At 47.9% G+C, this 17,991-nt stretch overlaps 1 protein-coding gene across 1 annotated transcript in view; it reads left to right on the forward strand.

The window, feature by feature from the left end:
• EFR3B (EFR3 homolog B) overlaps positions 1–17,991 on the forward strand; it is an 83,309-nt gene that overhangs the window by 35,378 nt on the left and 29,940 nt on the right. Inside the window, exons 2-4 of the mRNA XM_040622958.1 lie at positions 649–725; positions 1,770–1,897; positions 10,520–10,670. Coding sequence (XP_040478892.1) covers positions 649–725; positions 1,770–1,897; positions 10,520–10,670 — 356 coding nt within the window. The remainder of the gene's footprint in view (positions 1–648; positions 726–1,769; positions 1,898–10,519; positions 10,671–17,991) is intronic.

Raw genomic sequence — 17,991 nt, forward strand, 5'->3', positions numbered from 1 at the left:
AGGGCTGGCACCGGGGACCACGCACGGCCTGGCTGGCCCCCTAGGGGCCTGCCCCACCCTGAAACACCACCATCACACTGCATTAAAGATGCATTTTCAAATGTTAATAATTAATGGTAATGTTAATTTATCATCGTTTCACATAACATTCTGTAATGGAAATGGCCCCAGGAGACGGGATGGTAGAGGAGATTGAAGAGGGAGAATAAAAGAAGTGGGGTATCAGTGGGGGGTGGGATAGGAGGAACAAATTTTCCTCAAGCTGTGTCCATCTTCCCAGGACGCGGGGGAAGCTCTTGGGCTGCAAGAGACAGGTTTATAGTCCTGCCCCTGAGTGTGTGTGTGTGCGCGTGTGTGTGTCCAGGGGTAGCACCTGACCTCTAGGTGAGCTCCCACCCCGAAAGTGCCCCTCCAAGGCCTGGCGTCATGCTCACACACGCCACTGTGCTTGACCCCCCAGGGCAAAGGTGTGGAATGCAGGCACGTTGTGGGAGAGGGCCACCCCTGGGCCCCTGACACTGGAGGGGAGGGATCCTTCTGCTTCCCGGCCTGGGTCGGGTTCCTCACAAGCCGCCATGGTGTGGTTCCCAGGTCCCCCAGCTTGCGTGGGAGGCCACACTCAACGGGTTTTTCTTCTTGCCGTTGCAGGTGTGTGTGGCTGCTGCGGTGCTCTACGCCCCAGGTACAAAAGGCTGGTTGACAACATCTTCCCCGAGGATCCCGAGGTGGGTCACACCTCCGCCCGGCATCACCTCCCCCGTCTCACCCGTCCAGGGCTGCGAGGGGAAGGCGGGTCTCCCGCACTCCTCACCCGCGGGCTGCTCAGACTCTGGTCAGTACAGCGAGGCCGCCGGGGGCCTCCGGGGGCCTCCAGGCTGTGGAGACTTGGATCGTCTGAAGTCAGGATCTGCAGAGGGCTCGGGAAGTCGGTTCTGGCACACTTTGGGCCTTTGCTGTACCACTGAGACATCTTTCTCACTCCTGTCTCTCTGTGCGATGGTTCCTTGAGCTGCTAACTCTCTTGAGGGTCCTCTTTCCCTGCTGTTTCGTGTGAGCACTTCCCGTCTCGGGTTTTGGCTCGGGAGCCCGTGTCTTTGGGGCTCCGCCGGCATCTGCCAGGTGTCCAGGTCTGTGCACACAGGAGGCCTGGCTTCTCGGCTTCCCGGCCGCCACTCCCCACTCAGGCTGCTTTACGGGTTGTGTGGTTTTGGAAATGTCAGGAGTGATATTCTTGGCTTGCTCTCTGCAAATCAATGACATCTTCTTGATGGACAGTTGAAGGTCCACATTTCCAGCGTCCTCTGGAGAATTCCCTAATTGCTGCTGAGCTGCCTTCTCTTCTTGCTCATGTTTTGGTGCTGGGTATCCGGCACATTTTAATTCTGAGCTGCTTTCAATGAAGCCTTGTCTCACACACACACACACACACACACACACACACGTATACACACCTATATACATGTGCATATATATACATTTGTGTATATGTACATATATGCATGTACCCACATACATACATGTATAATGTATACATTTATACAACGATTCTAATTTATAGCTGGCACACTCTGGGCTAAGTTACGAGTTCCTGGGAGGCAGGAACCATGTTTTAATCATCTCTGTATCCCTGACCCCACATGGGGAGTTTGTCACATACATAATGGCACTCTGCAAAATGATGATTAGATTGACATATTATTTACCTTGAGAATTGAACCCTTCTAGCCTTAGAATGGTCACGGTGAGACATGATGGCCTGTCTTTCACAGGATGGCCTGGTGAAGACCAACATGGAGAAGCTGACCTTCTATGCCCTCTCAGCTCCAGAGAAGCTGGATCGAATTGGCGCCTACCTCTCCGAGAGGCTCATCCGTGATGTGGGTCGTCATCGATATGGGTAAGAGTGTGAGAAAGTAAGAGAGATACTTTCAGAAATGATATTATATTTTTAAGGGAAACATAGGGTCCTTTTATGAAAATGATAGTAGACTTTGTCATTGAACAGACTGGGAAAAGGGGGACTGGGCCTGAGGGAGGGGTGCATGTGTCCTTCCAATGGCGGGTAAAATTTGATGCTGTTGCCAAGTTGCGGGAAGAAGGGGATGTTGGCTTCCTAGGAGCACCTCTGTTAGCAACCATTTTCCCGTTGTGTCTCTATCCAGAAGCCCTCACCCACAGTCTGGGGCCTTGAAAACTTTGTCTAATCTAGAATCTGCCATTATTCTCATCAAACCAAGCAACTTACAGTCTTAAAAAGCAGGGAAGGGGGGGCGCCTGGGTGGCTCAGTTGGTTAAGTGTCCAACTCTTGATTTCGGCTGAGGTCATGATCATGAGATCATGAGATCAAGGGTCCATGAGATCAAGCCCCACGTCAGGCTCCATGCTGGACATGGAGGCTGCTTGGGATTCTCTTTCTCCCTCTCCCTCTGCCCCTCTCCCTTCTCTCTCTAATTTAAAACAAACAAACAAAAAAAAAACGAATAAATATTTTTTAAAAAAGCAGGGAGGAACTATCTGCATTCTAGTGAGAAGGCAAGGTTAGGGGTAATTTGTCCATTAAAAATACACTTAAATGAAATATTTATCGAACTTCTGAGAGGGAAGGACTTGCTATGTTTAGTAAAGAAAAGATATCTTAAATGAAAATGATTGATCAATAGATTTAGCTATTTAAAAATTTAAATATTTTGATGTTAAAAAAGAAGCCATCAAAATTTAAACAACTAAAAGAAGCACTTTGAAAGAATAGGACAAAGGATTCAAACTCATGTATTAGTAACATATAACAAAAGGTGGGGCTGGAATGGGGAAACCGAGTCACTAAAAACTGTGAAGCCAGGGCCCCCAATAACCAACTCACACAAAGAGGAAGGAAAATAATAATAGTCAATGAAGTTATAATCAAAGATGTGGCTTGAAATACTAAGATACCATCTTCATTAGCACACTGATAAAAAAAAAAAAAAGTATTTCCAGTACTAACCAAGGAATGGCAACACGAGGGGCGGTTTCATACTTTTCTAGAATAAGTGCAAATCGATTGAAGCTTCTTAGACTATAATTTTGAAATATAAGTCAAGTCTTCAAAAACATTTATGCCCTTTGATCCAGTAAATTCTATTTCTATTCTTCTATCCCAAGAAATCAATCTTAAATATAAACTAGCTTTACACACAGAGATGTTCATTATGGTGTTTTTTATGATAATGAAATAGTGGAAATTAATGTCCAGTAAGAGGAAAATAGTTTAGTGAATTATGATGTTTCTCACTTGGTGAAATATTGTCTGTTCAATAGAAATGATGTTTATAAATGTGCTTTCCCCATAATAATGAAAATGCCTTAAGTAAATGAAAAATAGAATACGTTATTACATATACAGTGTTTTACAATCAAGTTAAAAAATAAACAACGAATCTCAATGCCTAGAAAATATAGTAAAAACAAATATGCCATAAATGTTAAGAGTACTCATTTTTTGAGCAGTGTGGATGGGTTTGTGTGTGTGTGTGTGTGTGTGTGTGTGTGCTTTGTTTTGTTTCCTATCTACCTTTTTTGTGTGTTCCCTAAATATTCTCTATTGAGCATGTGTCACTAACCAACAAGAAAAGTGAGCAGCAGGACCTGCTATGTTTGCTGCCCTACCCGCAGCCCAGTTCGGAGCAAAGCTCACTACAAGAGAACCCAAAGACATCCTGGTGGCATTGCTGATGGGACGGAGGGTGGGGTAGAGCTAGGCCAATCGTTCCGAAGTCCCATTGCTTCTCTTCTCCATACATCCATCCCCTACCTTCCTCTGTTTGTTCCTTCCTCCTACCACAGACTCCAGATTAGGGCAACATTAGCCATTCTCTCGCTGCTCTGTCTCTCCTGTTCTGGTCCTTCCAGAAGGCTACTGCTAGCTATGATCTTCAGAACACAGACCTGGCTCTCCTAACTCACCAGGCTCCCCTGGCCATGCCCACCACACCTGCCATGCCTGCTTTAGACCCACTCCAGACGGACTGGCTGGCAGTCCCCCCCGGCTCTCTGAGCCTCATGCCTCTGGGGCAGGGCTCTCTCCCCTCAGACCCCCGTCGTGGGCCCCTGCCACTGCCCGTCAGCCCTACCACCTGCCGAGCTCCCTTCTTCCTGGTCCGGAAGCCTGAACGTACACTGGAATGAAAAGGTTTGCATTGTGCTGATACGGTGTAGACCTCCAACCTTTGCAGGAGCCACTCTCGAATCTGAAATCAAGCTATCCCTAGGAGTAACAGCAAGACCAGAAACCATACATTTCTATCACCATTTTATAAAATAAAATTAGGTTACACGCTCAATAAAAAGGGCGCAAATATACTGTACGTGCTGATGATATAAATCGCCTTGACATCTTGTAAAGCATGCTCGAGCAAGTAAAAATGACTTCATCCTAGACTGAACCTCAAACTAATATGTGAGCAATAACGTTAAACATTTAATACTAATTTTATCTGCCCCTCTGCAGTGATGGTTCTCTCGATAAAAATGTCCTGTAGCCAGCAGAGCCAATTAGAATCATTCCACTGCCCTTAGAACCGCAATTCAAAATTGGTATCATTCTGTTAAAAATAGTCATTGCAGCATCTAAGTATTTAAAGCCTTGAAGGCCTCACTGGAAGCCTTAATCATAAACATTTGGAGAAGAGAAAGCTGTTAGATCTGATCTCCTAGTCTCTCTCCTTGCCCGCCCCGTCTTGATAATAATAACATCATTATTATCTTCCTTGTCATTTGTAGCTTCCTGATGGCAGCTTTGGAAGTGCAAAATATCCGATGCAGACAGTCTGAGGGGCTGCATCTCCCTGTCATCATGCAGGGGTCTGTATTTACGGTTTAACGATGTGGACGTGAACCTCGGGGCTTGGCCTCAGTGGCAGAACCATCCTCTTCTACCCCCTGCCTCCCTGCCTTATCACCCCACTCCGGTTGTGTGTGAACTCTGCCCTTATCTGTGTTTGACATCAGGGATGATAACCAGATGTGGGCAGAGAGAGGCTAAGGTGTGAATTCGAGGTACTGTTCACTGACGTGAACCATGATGGGCAGAGACGTGCAGAGCAGCAAAAAGTGAGATTTCCTCCTATTTTTCTCCTTCTTTGTACATTTTCCTTTGAGTTCAGCCCAACTGCTAGAACACCCTAGAAACTGGAGAGCAAGGGGGTTACTGAGAGTGCGTCATGAGACTCAAAGTCGGTTGGCAGTGACCATGGACTCTGACCACGTACAGAGTGCTGGATTGGATTCTGTCAGCTTCCCCAGTGCCTGGAGCCCTGGTGGGTGGGGACGCCCATGCCAAGGAAGGGCGGGCTACTCCCTGAGGAGCGTGGCCCCAGAGCTGATTTGGCGGAACTCCTAAGCGACACACATTTCCCAGAGGGACCCTGAGCGTGGTTGGAGGACAGCGCTGACCCTTCAGACAGACATTACAGATTCCTACTAGAAGATGGGTTCATCCTTCCCTCCCTCGGCTGAGGTCAGCCCCTACTGCTGAGTTCCTAAAACCCAGAAGTTTCAGTCCTGAAGTGGGGCTGACCAAGCACGTTCCAACTGCCTAGAGTAAGAGGTTCTTTGTCAAGGTGACGGGCCTTTGAGTGATTCTTGGGCAGTGACTGGCCTTGCTAAAGCTGTCCCCTCTCTCCTGCCTGCTGGTCTTCACCTCTGACTTTGCCTCTCCTCTCCGACGCGCCCCTGTTCCCAGACTCTATCCACTTGCTCCTCCTTTCCTGGAGCTCGGGGCCTCTTGACGGAGCTCAAAGTGTTCAAGCAGAACCAGCTGGCTATTCTAGACTTTAACAGGAGACACGTCTTGCATCATTCCCTGTGTGTTTTCCTCAGATGTTATAACTCACTTCCTGCCTTGGCCATTGTCCCTGAGTTCCTGTTGTTATCACCTGTCAGGTGTCCTCTCCCGGCGTCAGCTGCTGCCCATGAACGCTATTCTATCCCAGATTCCTTGGGTTCTGCCTTCCTCACTTGCTGGGAAGCTCTCAAGTACATCCAGGACCCTTGGTTGTCGCCTGCTGCTCATCCGTAACTGCTCTTGCCCTTCCCCCTCAGGTTCTGTGGGGGGCTGGCCCTCACCAGCTCCTTCCTGCCTCACCCTGCTCCTAGTACTCAGGCCAGCTCAGTGTCCCAGACCTATTACTACACTGGACTCCTTCCAGGACACCAAGCCCAGATCAGGTTTCTGCTGAGACCAACCCTTCTGGTCCTGGTCCTGGTCCTGTTGAGCAGTCATCATCCTAGAAGCCCATGCTCTATTCTCCCTGAGTGTATAGGCCCAACTATGGGACATATCCAGGAAGGTTATGGGAAGGTAGGACCAACGCAGAGAGCTTCCAGTCTTCTAAGGTACTTGGAAAATTTCAAGTTCGTAATTGCAATCCTTCCATCCTTAGTACTGGGGCCCAACATGAGTAGTGTATTCAAAGAACTAGGCCTTAAACTTCTTGACTTTTCAGTTTCTCTTCTACCATAATTTTCACTTGCCCTCAGAATTTCCACTCCTGGTTCGTAGCCAGTTGCCTTTTATCTTATTTTTTTATTCATTCAGTCGTTTTATTAGCAAAGGATGGTTTTTCCTTATTAGGATTTTCTGGGAATTTTTTTACAGGAAAAGGAAAAGCAGCAATCTAAACTCTGGAATTTGGGAAGCCTTCTAGTTTCTTCTCTTGCCAAACCCCACCCCACCTCTTCCTTTCCCTCATTTAAATTCTGTGAACTAAGGGTGAAGCCCTTCATACATAAGATGCTGGGGATGAGAAGATTCTCACGAGAGAAGAGAATTCTACTCTGCCTGCCCCCATTTCCCACCCGCCGTGTTTGGTTGCCCGAATGTGGCCCAGTTTGTCTGCAAGGAAAGTGTGTCTCCTTTGGAAGGGCCCCAGCCAGGCCGCTTCCCCAACCACACATGACTCAGTCTGCTTCACTGGCCAGCACAGCCGACCTGAAACACATGGGGACTGTCTGTAAGACATGGCAGGTTTCCTGGACTGGGATGGTGAGAGCCTCTGAAGACAAGGCTGTCGTGAGCCAGGAATGGCCAGCACCACCCCCAGCAGAGACCGGGGGCTCCTGTTTGCTCCAGGAGCTCAGAGACCCAGTGCTGCCTTTGTATTTGAAAGACATTCTGTAGATAAGAGCATGACCTGATCCATTTGTAAACATGCCCAGAGATGACTATTTAATAGTGCTTAATAATATTCAGTAATAATTTAATAATAGCAGACTCAGTTCACCAAACATTTTTTTTAAATGGACAGGAAAATTTCAGAGTAGGGAGGCTGTTTTCTTATGATTGCTTAGTATAAAAGTTAGCTGAAGGGTACCTAAGAAATGGTATCTGATGTCTTAAAAAAAAAAAAAAAAAAAGAGCCCTGAGGAGACACCATGACTGCTGTTGCTTTATAGGGTAGGATTTGCACAGCCGGCTCCTGTGCGAGGTGGTTTGGACACACAATGTCTGAAACCAAACAGCTGCCCCAAGAGGGATCATGCAGCCTTGTCTCGTGGCCTCATCGCACCTCCAGAAATCACCCTGTAGTCACACTTTTTATCTATTTCTTTTTATTTAACCAAACTTTGTTTTTAAAAAAGAAGATAAGCAACTGCTAATCAAAGGGTTTTAAAATATCTGCCTACATTTCAAAGGTGGGTATGATTGGGACTGAGGCATAAAGGAGAGCAAATCTTTAAAGTCATCCTTTATTATATGTCTGGCATACGAACCTGGCTTTCGAGCATCGGGCAGCTTTCACACTTTAAAAGCTCGCGCTGACAGCTCTACCACAATCTTTAAGACAGGTCTTTTGCTATTTGCTTTTGACTTGGTGGCATTAACCTGATTCCTTGGCACCTCTGTTAGGTTTGGGAGTTCTCTGCCCACCTGACCTGTCCTGCATTTCTGTGTATCGTGAAGGACTCTTCTAGTCCACATGGTTTGGCATAACGAGTAGAAGGATCGACACCCTGGAACGGGCACGTGAACCCACTCACGAGTCCGTGGACTCTTGTGATGCTCTCCCCGTCACAGGATGGAATCTCTTCCAGCTCTTCCTTGCCTTCCTATGAAGTCGTGCTCTGATTTGCTTCGGATTTGCTCAGGATTCACTTTTATTTGCACCACTGGGTTTCCGAAGCGCTCCTAACCCTGATTATTAGGTATCTGTGTTATTTGTGTAAAAATACAGCGGCTCCAGCAATATCGAAGGGGTTTTGCTCTCTCTCGTGCAACCATCCAGCCTGGTGGTGTGGGCCCTGCACCGTGAGGGCCGTCCGGGGACTTCCATGCCTGGAACTCTAGGTGCTGCCACTCCTTAGCTCAGGAAGAGGGGAGGAGAGGACGTGGAGGTCAATCCTGTCTTCTGAGCAAGTGACGCTGACGTTGTTCACCTCACTTTCCCGCATATTAAGGGCAACATGTTAGTCACGTGGCCTCAGCTAACTGCGAGAGGGGCTGAGAACTGCTCCCGGTGAGTGGCCACACACTCAGCTAAAATTCCAAATTATGAGGGAGAAGGAGGGAAAGANNNNTTCCAGGGGAGACGTCTAGCAGTCCGCCTCAGAAACCTAACTCCCTAAAGAAGACTACAAAGATTTTAACTAGGATGATATTGGAAAGATTTGCAGCAGCTGCTTCATTAGAATTTAAACAATAACCTTTTCTAATGAATGTCTACTCTGTTTTCTTTTTCTTTTTCTTTTTAGAAAGAGAGATCAGGGTGAGGGGCAGAGGGAGAGGGAAAGAGAATCTTAAGCGGGCTGCCCGCCCAGCACAGAGCCCAGTGCAGGACTTGAACTCATGACCCTGAGATCATGACCTGAACCGAAATCAAGAGTCAGACGCTCAACCGACTGAGCCACCCAGGCGTCCCTACTCTGTTTTCTTTAGTGTGCAAGTGCCTTGTAAGTGGGGCACGTACCCTTCATGATGCACGGCACCCGACCACTCGCTCGTGCGGCCACCGTGGAACACACGTTGGGTTTGGGCTCAGACGCGCGCTTCCAATTCTCAGTAGGAATTTGATTCATGACATTTTTTCTTGGGATTCAAGAGAGGCATTGAAGAAGACAACCACTAGCCAGGATCATCAGGGGTTGTCCTGTGAAGGCTAGTTTGGGAAGGACTGAGTATTTTTAGCATGGAGAAGAGAAGAGCAAGAAAAATGGGATTGCTCTTTTCAAGTGGTTGAAGGCTGGGTGGGTAGAAGGTGTAGCCCTGTTTTCTACCGCTCCTGAAAGCAGAATTGTGACTAAAGGACAAAGTTATTAGGGTTTAGCTTGAAATATGAAGAAGTTTTTATTTAGTTGTCAAGAAATGGGGTGAGCTGACTTACCTATTACGTTCATCATTGGGTGCTGCGTATTTCTGGTCTCTGGAGGTATTCACTCAGGTTTTATTTTTTATTTTTTTTGAAGATTTTATTTTTATTTATTTATTTGACAGAGAGACAGCCAGCGAGAGAGGGAACACAAGCAGGGGGAGTGGGAGAGGAAGAAGCAGGCTCCTAGCGGAGGAGCCCGATGTGGGGCTTGATCCCAGAACGCTGGGATCACTCCCTGAGCCGAAGGCAGACGCTTAACGACTGCACCACCCAGGCGCCCCTTCACTCAGGTTTTAGACTGTAGAAGGAATAAGTAGTTAGGGCCTCAGAATCATCTTCATTAAGAAAAAATAATAATTTTTTTCTGTGTGTATCTCATCCTCTGCGAGGCACAGATGCTCCGTAGGTATGGTAAGTGTCACCTAATTATGGTAATACCATCAACAATATTGTATGATGATCTTAGGACTTCTGAAGTCTTCAAATGCAATACTTGCGGGTTTTATATTCTTTAACCTTTGCAGCTGACTGGTCCTCAGGTCCATCTCAGATTCTTCATGAATGTTCTTCCTGAAGTTCTTCTCTTCCTCCCCACTAGAGCCATCTCTCTCCTTCTTTGGAACTCTGTGGAGTGTCCTGCATGATTTTCTTGTAGTGTTTCTTATCTTCCCTTTACAGGAGATATCTCTGTTTTTATCTTGTCCGTCCAACTCTGGGCACCTTGAGTTGACGGGCTTCTTCCTCCTTATACCCCTGTGCTAAGGCAGAGTGTTTCCCCTGTGGGTACTCAACAAATACTTGACCTTGGATCGAGTAATTATTTGATCTCACTGGGTTTGGGTTCAGAATTTGCTCTTCCAAGCAGCAATCCTTTCTGCTTGTATCTACACATGAGACGGTACACCCATCTATCCATCTATCTTCATGTTCTTCATCTGTAGAATGAGTAGCTGGGGAGAGCTGGTCTCCAGGCTCCCTTCCAGTGCTGGTTCCTGCTGATTCTTGGTGCTGGGCTGGAGTGGACACTCGTTGGAATGGCTGTCCAGACACTGGCAGCCTATTGGAAGAGCCTCATTACCCAGATGCTGGCCAGGTGGTCACTATGCTGATTGTCCCAGTCATGCAATGAGTGGGGAACGGGCATGAGACCCAGTGACGCTGTTGCTTCCCCCAGGTATGTGTGCATCGCCATGGAGGCACTGGACCAATTGCTCATGGCCTGCCATTGCCAGAGCATCAACCTCTTCGTGGAGAGTTTCCTCAAGATGGTGGCCAAGCTGCTGGAGTCGGAGAAGCCCAACCTGCAGATCCTCGGCACCAATTCGGTAAGGAGCCACCCGGGGGCTGGGGAGTGGGGAATGGGGAGGACGGGGAGGGGGCAGGCACAGAGGACATGGGGGTCAGCCTTGCTATAATCCATTCCTATTTGGCTTCTGACCTAAGTATAACTCACCTCTTATTTCATGTCCCCCTTGGTGTGAATAAAGGGCTATTTGGTTTTTTTAATTTAAATAAATACATAATAAACAAAATAAATTTAAAGATAAAATTTACCATAGTAAAAAATATGATTCAGTGATTTTTAATATATTCACAAGGTTGTGTAATCACTGCCACGATCCACTGTATTTCTTTTTAGGCTGGGGATCTTCAAGCGTTTTTTAGTCATGGATTTTTTTTTCCCTGAAATAACTTTAAGTGGGGCCCCAATGGGTATAAAAATAGATGGAAAGGGAGCCATTCCTTTGAGGGCAGGGGGTGTCCCGCGCCCTCCCCCACTTGGCCCCTGACTCCATGGGTCACACTTTGAAAGCTGTCCAGCTTATGCTTCTTTCAAAGAAGCCCAGGACAGAGGCATCAGATAAGCGGAAAGATCATGGGGAAGCAGGAAACAGGGCTTCCAGCTTAGTTCTGCCCTTGCCCCTCTGGCTAACCTTGAGTGGGCTATCTTTTATGGACCTGTCTTTCTATCCATACCGCGAGCTGACTGAACTTGGTCCAAGCTCTATAATGCTGGTCTCCATTCAGGTGGCTGCTGTCATGAGAGGTTATGGTTTGGGGGCATGCCAAATGGGATGTGTCAAAAACGCCCCATTTTATATTTATCTATATATCCTCGAATGTCCTGGTGGCTTTCTTCAGTGTCTTGCCTTCGGTCCTCCTCCCTCCCCTTTAGGGCATACTTTCAGCTCCAGGCCTTTGAGCAGCTTGGTGTTAAAAGCCCCGATATGCAATTATTTTACAAATATCACAAAAGACAAGTCAAAGGTGTGTGCTCTCTTTGCCTTCCCAGCCTGGCTTTTCTGAATTTTTATTGCACGGATCACAACTGCTTTCCTGTTCTACATGAGTTGATCTCAATCAGAAGAAGATAGTCATTAAAGTTTAATTTTCAGGCCCCAAAGTAGCAACTATGCCCTTCCCTTTCCTCTCCCTGGAAGCCAGCTGCCTTTGACAAATTACGTATACAGTAGCTGAGGGTGAAGTCTTTTGTCAGGTTGCCCTGGCAACAGTTTCAGATACTGTTTCATTTGTCCTGTTTAAGATAACTATAGTCTAGGAGAGAACATCTGAATGGAAAACAAGCCAGTCATCATGCAACCAGAGGGCCTCTGCCCCTGGGGGACCCAGGAGCAGGTGGCTGCTAGAGCTACCTTTCCCCACAGCCGGTCCTGGCCCAGGTAGGTGTTTTGTTAGCTCCAGCCTTGCAGATTCCTAGATTCCCCATCACAGCGAATCACTGCTTCAGCAAGGGAGTGAGTCAGCTCCTGACTCCTGTACTGCATACAATGGAGGTTATGTAAGGACAGGCGATTATGAGTAAGTCAAAGAAAGGCAATAGATTCAAAGTCCAGCTTCGGAGGCAGCTTTTGCTGGTGGTGCCCCTCATCCAGATGCTCTTCCCAGCTCTCAAAGCCTGGGACCTCCACAAGCCTCCCCAAGAACGGTGTTCTTTTGCTCCTCATCGTCTTAGAATTACCGGCCTGCTAGCACTTGATGTCGTCCTAGAGAGCCTAGCCTAGAAGCTTCAACTGGTTTTCATGGGGCTTCAAGGCCTCGTGGGGGCAAAGGAGGACCTGGGAGGAGGACTAGGAGGATCCTGTGTGGAACCGTTTGGATAAAGGGTTTTGCTGCTAGGACATTAGCAGGAAGACACGGAAGGAGGAGGAAAGAGAAAGCAAGAGAAAAGGAAGCTTCCCACGTGACGCTAGCAGCAGATTTGGGGAGTCCTGACACACTGCAGTCTTAAACCTGTGCGGGACTCTTCCCTCCCTCCCTTCCTTCCTTCCTTTTTTCCTTTCTTCATCCCTAATAGATGTCCATCCGGCTTGTACTTGATCACCGCAACGATGACGTTGTGTTGAGACTTGTCACAAAATCCAAATTTGCTAATCCCACTCCTGCGCGTTGCATGCAGTAAAGTGTGATTCTTAAAATTTAAGTGATGCTTTCAAGCCCTTAATGAGAATATCGGAGTTTTGGAGGCTGATAAGGGACCATGAAAATCTGGAGAAGATGGGGAACCAGCGCCAGCTAAGCTGACTTTACTTGTTGGGGCATTTGCATTTGTGCACTTGCCTCATTGCCTGATGGGTCCAAGTGTGTGTCTCAGGGACAGTGAAGTGACCATGTGCCCTGACCTTTTGAGATCACTCACTGATGATAAACTGAAAAAATTCAATCTGAAAATGACAAGGTGCCCTCTGTGACCAGTCCAGTGTATTAGCCTAACGGATACAAATGGTAAACTCTTAAGAAGATTCATAGATTACAGTTTGCACTTTCGTCCTTGGATCACAACATATACAAAACTTAACTCAAAATAAACCAAAGACCTAAATGTAAGAGATGAAGCTATAGAACTCTTAAACGAAACTCTAGGATTATGTGTTCATGATCTAGGATTTGGATTGGATTCTTAGGTACAGCATCAAAAGACGAAACGACAAAGAAAAGATAGACAAATGGACTTCATCAAATTAAAAACTTTTGTGCATCCAAGGACACTATCGAGGAAGTGAAAAGACAACCATAGAACGGGAGGAAATATTTACAAATCATATATCTGATAAGGGTCCAACAACCAGAATGTATGAGAAATTCTTAGAACTCGACCACAGAAAGACAACCCAATTAAAAAATGGTCCAGCATTCGAGTAGACGTTTCTCCAAAGGAGATCCACAGATGGCCAAGACGCACATGAAAAAATGCTCAACATCACTAATCATTAGGGAAATACAAGCCCAAACCACAGGAGATGCCACCTCACAGCCACTAGCATGACCATAAAATAAAAAAAACAGAAAACTATAAACGACAAGTGTCAGCCAGAATGTGTAGAAATTGAAACCCTCATACATTGCTAGTGAAAAGTAAAATGGTGTAGGTACTGGGGAAAACAGTTAAGTCGGTCCTCAAAGTTAACCAGATAGAATTACCAGATGACTCAGCAAGTCTTCCTAGGTATATACCCCAGAGAACTGAAAACAGATACTCAAACGAATACTTGGACGCAAATGTTCACGGAAACACAATTTGCCACAGCTGAAAGATGGAAACAACCCAAAAGATCACAAAGGGTGTGATTCCATTTAGACGAGATGTCCAGTCTAGGTAAATGCACAGATACAGAAGGCAAAGCAGTGGTTGCCCAGGGCTGGGGAAGCGGGGAGTGGGGGTGACTGCTTAGTGGGTACTGGGGTTCCTTTGGGGATGAGGAAATGCTTTAGCTGCAAAATGTGAATGTATTAAATGCTGCTGAATTGCGCACTTTAAGAGGGTTAACTTTAGGTTTTGTGAATTTTACATGAATGTTTTAAAACCGCACTTTCAGGGGCGCCTGGGTGGCTCAGTTGGTTAAGCGTCTGCCTTCGTTTCACATCATGATCCGGGGGTCCTGGAATCAAGCCCCTCCTGGGATCAAGCCCCGCATCAGGGCTCCCTGCTCAGTGGGGAGTCGGCTTCTCCTTCTGCCTCCGCCCCTCCCCCTGCTTGTGCTCTCATTCTCTTGCTCACGCTCTCTTTCTCAAATAAATAAAAATAAAACCACACTTTCAGCTCTAAGCAGCCCAAGGTCGATGGCACACAAGCGCGTGTGTGTTCACTGAGCCACCACTGTACGCCAGGCACGGGGAGGCCCTGCAGGGAAGGGCGGCTTCCTTCCTGGCGCTGGGGGGATGCAGGAGCCCGGAACCCTCTCCCTCCGGGAAAACAGATTTCCCGCTGGGACTTGCCTGTGTCCTGTCCTTCCCCTCTTGCCCTCCCACGGGTCCCCTCCAGACCGCACCTCCAGGATGCCTTCCTTTCTCTCCCAGGTTCAGCTGCCGCTGGCGCTCCCTTTCTTGGACTCCCTCCCAGACCCCGTGTGAGCCATGGCTTTCCACCTGTCCTTGCCTCCCCGTCCCGCGGCCACACTGTCTCCCCAGCAGAATGGCCCCATTCAGAGCAGTGCCTCCCAAAACCACAAGACGTGTGGGTCGGGGACCCTGCAGATACATGCTGCACAACTTTATTTGGGCTTTCACGGTGGCTCCTTAGTCCATTTTTTTGGCCACCGCCTTCACTCATCTTCTCAGTGATCTCTACAAACCTTCCTTTTTTCTCCTCAAGTCCCCTCCCATATCCGTTTGCTCCGGTGTCAGAGGCAGCTTTGCCTTCTTCTGTCCTTGAGAAAATAGGTGGGGTTCCCTCAACTTCCAGCGTCCACCTTCCTCTCAGAAGACTCGCATCTGGTCAGGAGCCCTCCTCCATCCGTTCTCTCCTCCGGGTCTCTCTCCTGCCCCTTCTCTGGTTCCTTCCCTCCATCGACATGGAAGCTCGTGTCTCTTCCAGTGTCAATATAAACAAAGTCAGTAACAAACTCACAGGAAAAAAATATGTTCTACGTAACTGCAAAATACCTTTAGCTCACCTGAAAAAACGAACAATCATTCCCTGATATTTTTTTAATATTTAGTGCGAATCCAAATTTCCCTGATAGTCCCCTAATTGTCTTTTATTGCTACGAGTCAAATTCAAATTCAGTAAAGATGATGCGTTCACTTCGTCTTCCGTGGCTCTTTGCCTGTCCCCAGCCCTCTCCTGCCCAGCTTTGCTTTTCATGACACTGACTTTTTGGAGAGACCGGGTTAGTGGCTTTGTGGAAGGCTGCACATTCTGGGTTTGTCTGGTTCCTTGCTTGTGACACAGTTTCTTTTGCTCTCCTGTCGCCTGTAATTCCTGCATACTGGAATTATAACAGGAGCACAAATGTCTGGAGTCTTACTTTTTTATGGATGCTATCCCAGGTTAGGGTGGTGTCAGCCAGTTCTCTCCATTTTACAAGTACACTGTTGTCTTTGCCAGTAGAAACCTGTGGAAACCAGGCGAGTAACCCATTCCCCACTCATCTTTCAGCTGATGTTTTATCTTTGATATAGCCCTTCTCCCTGTTGACTGCACCTTCCTGAGGCTCCCTTGACTTCCCTGGCCCCGTCACCCCAGCTCTTCCCACCTGGTTCATCCTTCTTAGCTCCTGTGATTGACTGAGTAATGGTCCCCCAAGGATGTCCACGTTCTAATCCCTGGGACTCGTGAATGTTACCTGAGATGACAGAAGGGATTTTGCAGATAGGATCAGATTGAAGATCTTGAGATAGAGAGATTCTCCTGGATTATCCAGGTGGGTCAGATGGAATCACAGGGAGGCTTATAGGTGGGAGGCAGGAGGGTCAGAGTCAGGCAGAAGGTGAATGATGATGGAAGCAGAGGGAAAGAGAGAAAGACTTGAAATGCTACTCTGCTGGCCTTGAAGATGGAGGAAGGGGGCCATGAGCCAAAGGATATAGGGGGCTTCTGGAAGCTAAAAAGGGCAAGGAAACGCTCCCCTGGAGCCTCCAGGATGCACGCAGCCTTGCAGACCCATTTTAGACTCGTGATCTCCAGAAGCATAAGGTAATAAATGTGTGTTGTTTTATGCCACTAAATTGTGGTAATTTATTACATCAGCAATCGGAAGCGAACACAGTTTCCTGCAATGATTCTCTTCCTCTGCACGCCCCTGACATGTCTGTGGTCTCCATGGTTGGTGCCCCATCTTCTCATTCTGTATGCTCCCCCTGGACAACTCATCAGCTCTGGCGGTTTTGACTGTCATCTCTAGACTGGAAATGCTCCCCCAGCCAACACCAGCGCAGAAACCACTGCTAGAAACCCCCGAGCTACATACAAGTGGATGCCTTGAAGGTGGATCAGGTCAGACTTGTGAGGCCAGTTGCACAGCTTAGATCTCGGGGGGCCAGCACCCCAAACCACGGGGATTCTAGAGCAGAGGCAGCTAGCTGGTGCTTCCTGGGTCTGCATTTACCGGGCCAGCACGTGGGGCTGCTCGGGGGCCGGAGGGATCACCTTCTCAGACAGCAAGGACCAGGCTTTCCCAAGAGACCTTAAAACCGTGCCGGTTTTGCAAAGAATCTTGAAAAAGAGAAGCATTATGTGGGTAAACAGGAGAAGATGTCCTAGGTCTAGGGAATGACCGTGCCTCGGCTGGCATCGGCCGGGCATGATCACGTGTGGAATGTTTCTCTGGCTTTAGTGAGAAGCGCTCCCAGAAGTTGCCATCAACAGAGGCAGCTGGAGGCTGGGGCAGGGGGTGTTACAGTCAAACCCAGGCAATGGACAGGATCTGCTTCCCAGCTAGGATTTGTCGCAGTGAGGCTGAGAAGCAGTTCCCAGTTCTCCTGGTGGGGCGAACGCAGCGAGACGGGCTGCAGTCCTAGACCCAGGGGAGCGCCCAGCATCTTAGACTGCGGTTCCGTCCACGATGGCAGGAAGTCGTGTGGCTCAGGTGCTCGTCTGTACGAGAGGGAAAGGCTCACTTCTGCGTGGAGACACTCAGTTGGCACCGAAGTGAGGCCAGCCAGCTCAGCTTCCATTTTCCACACCAGGGGAGAGCTGTTTTTACAATGTCAATATTTGGAGATTGCTTTCCCTTTATTAACTCAGGCCCTCGGGAACCCTGAGTATTCACATCACTGCGGCTCCGCCTGCCTGTGCCTGGTGGGTGATCTGCCCCAGCAGGCCTGGCACCCTTTGTTGTGTAGAAAGAGCTGACACTTTGATCTTGAAAGGGTGGCCCTAGCAGTGCCTGGGGCCTTTGAAGTGTCACGTGTTCAGAATCTTAAGTTTGGGGGTGCCTGTGGCTCAGTTGGTTGACTGCCTTCAGCTTAGGTCGTGACCCCGGGGGCCCTGGGATGGAGCCCCATGTGGGGCTCCTTGCTCAGCAGGGAATCTGTTTCTCCTTCTCCCTCTGCCCCTCCCCCGCTCATGCTCTCTCTCTCTCACTCGCTCACTCACTCTCAAATAAATAAATAAAATCTTCAGTTTGTTGCTATGGAGACCTTCCTCATCGTTACTATATCTTAAAAAAACAAAACCAAAACCAAACCCAGCTTTATTATTCCACAATCTTATTCATTAGGCAAGTAGCATTTTAACAAAAGCCGTTTGTAAGGTATGAATTAGCAATAATGGGAGCGAAGCAGACAGGAAGTCCCTGCTGTATCATGCATTTTAAAAAGTAGTGGCTGGTCCCACAGGGAAATGGGCCCCTTGAGAATCCAGGTAGTGTTCCTAGCAAGCCAGAAGTGCTCTGGGTGGGGGGGCAA

This window comes from Ursus maritimus, unplaced genomic scaffold (genome assembly GCF_017311325.1).
Source record: "Ursus maritimus isolate PB19 unplaced genomic scaffold, ASM1731132v1 scaffold_6, whole genome shotgun sequence".
NCBI lineage: Eukaryota > Metazoa > Chordata > Mammalia > Carnivora > Ursidae > Ursus > Ursus maritimus.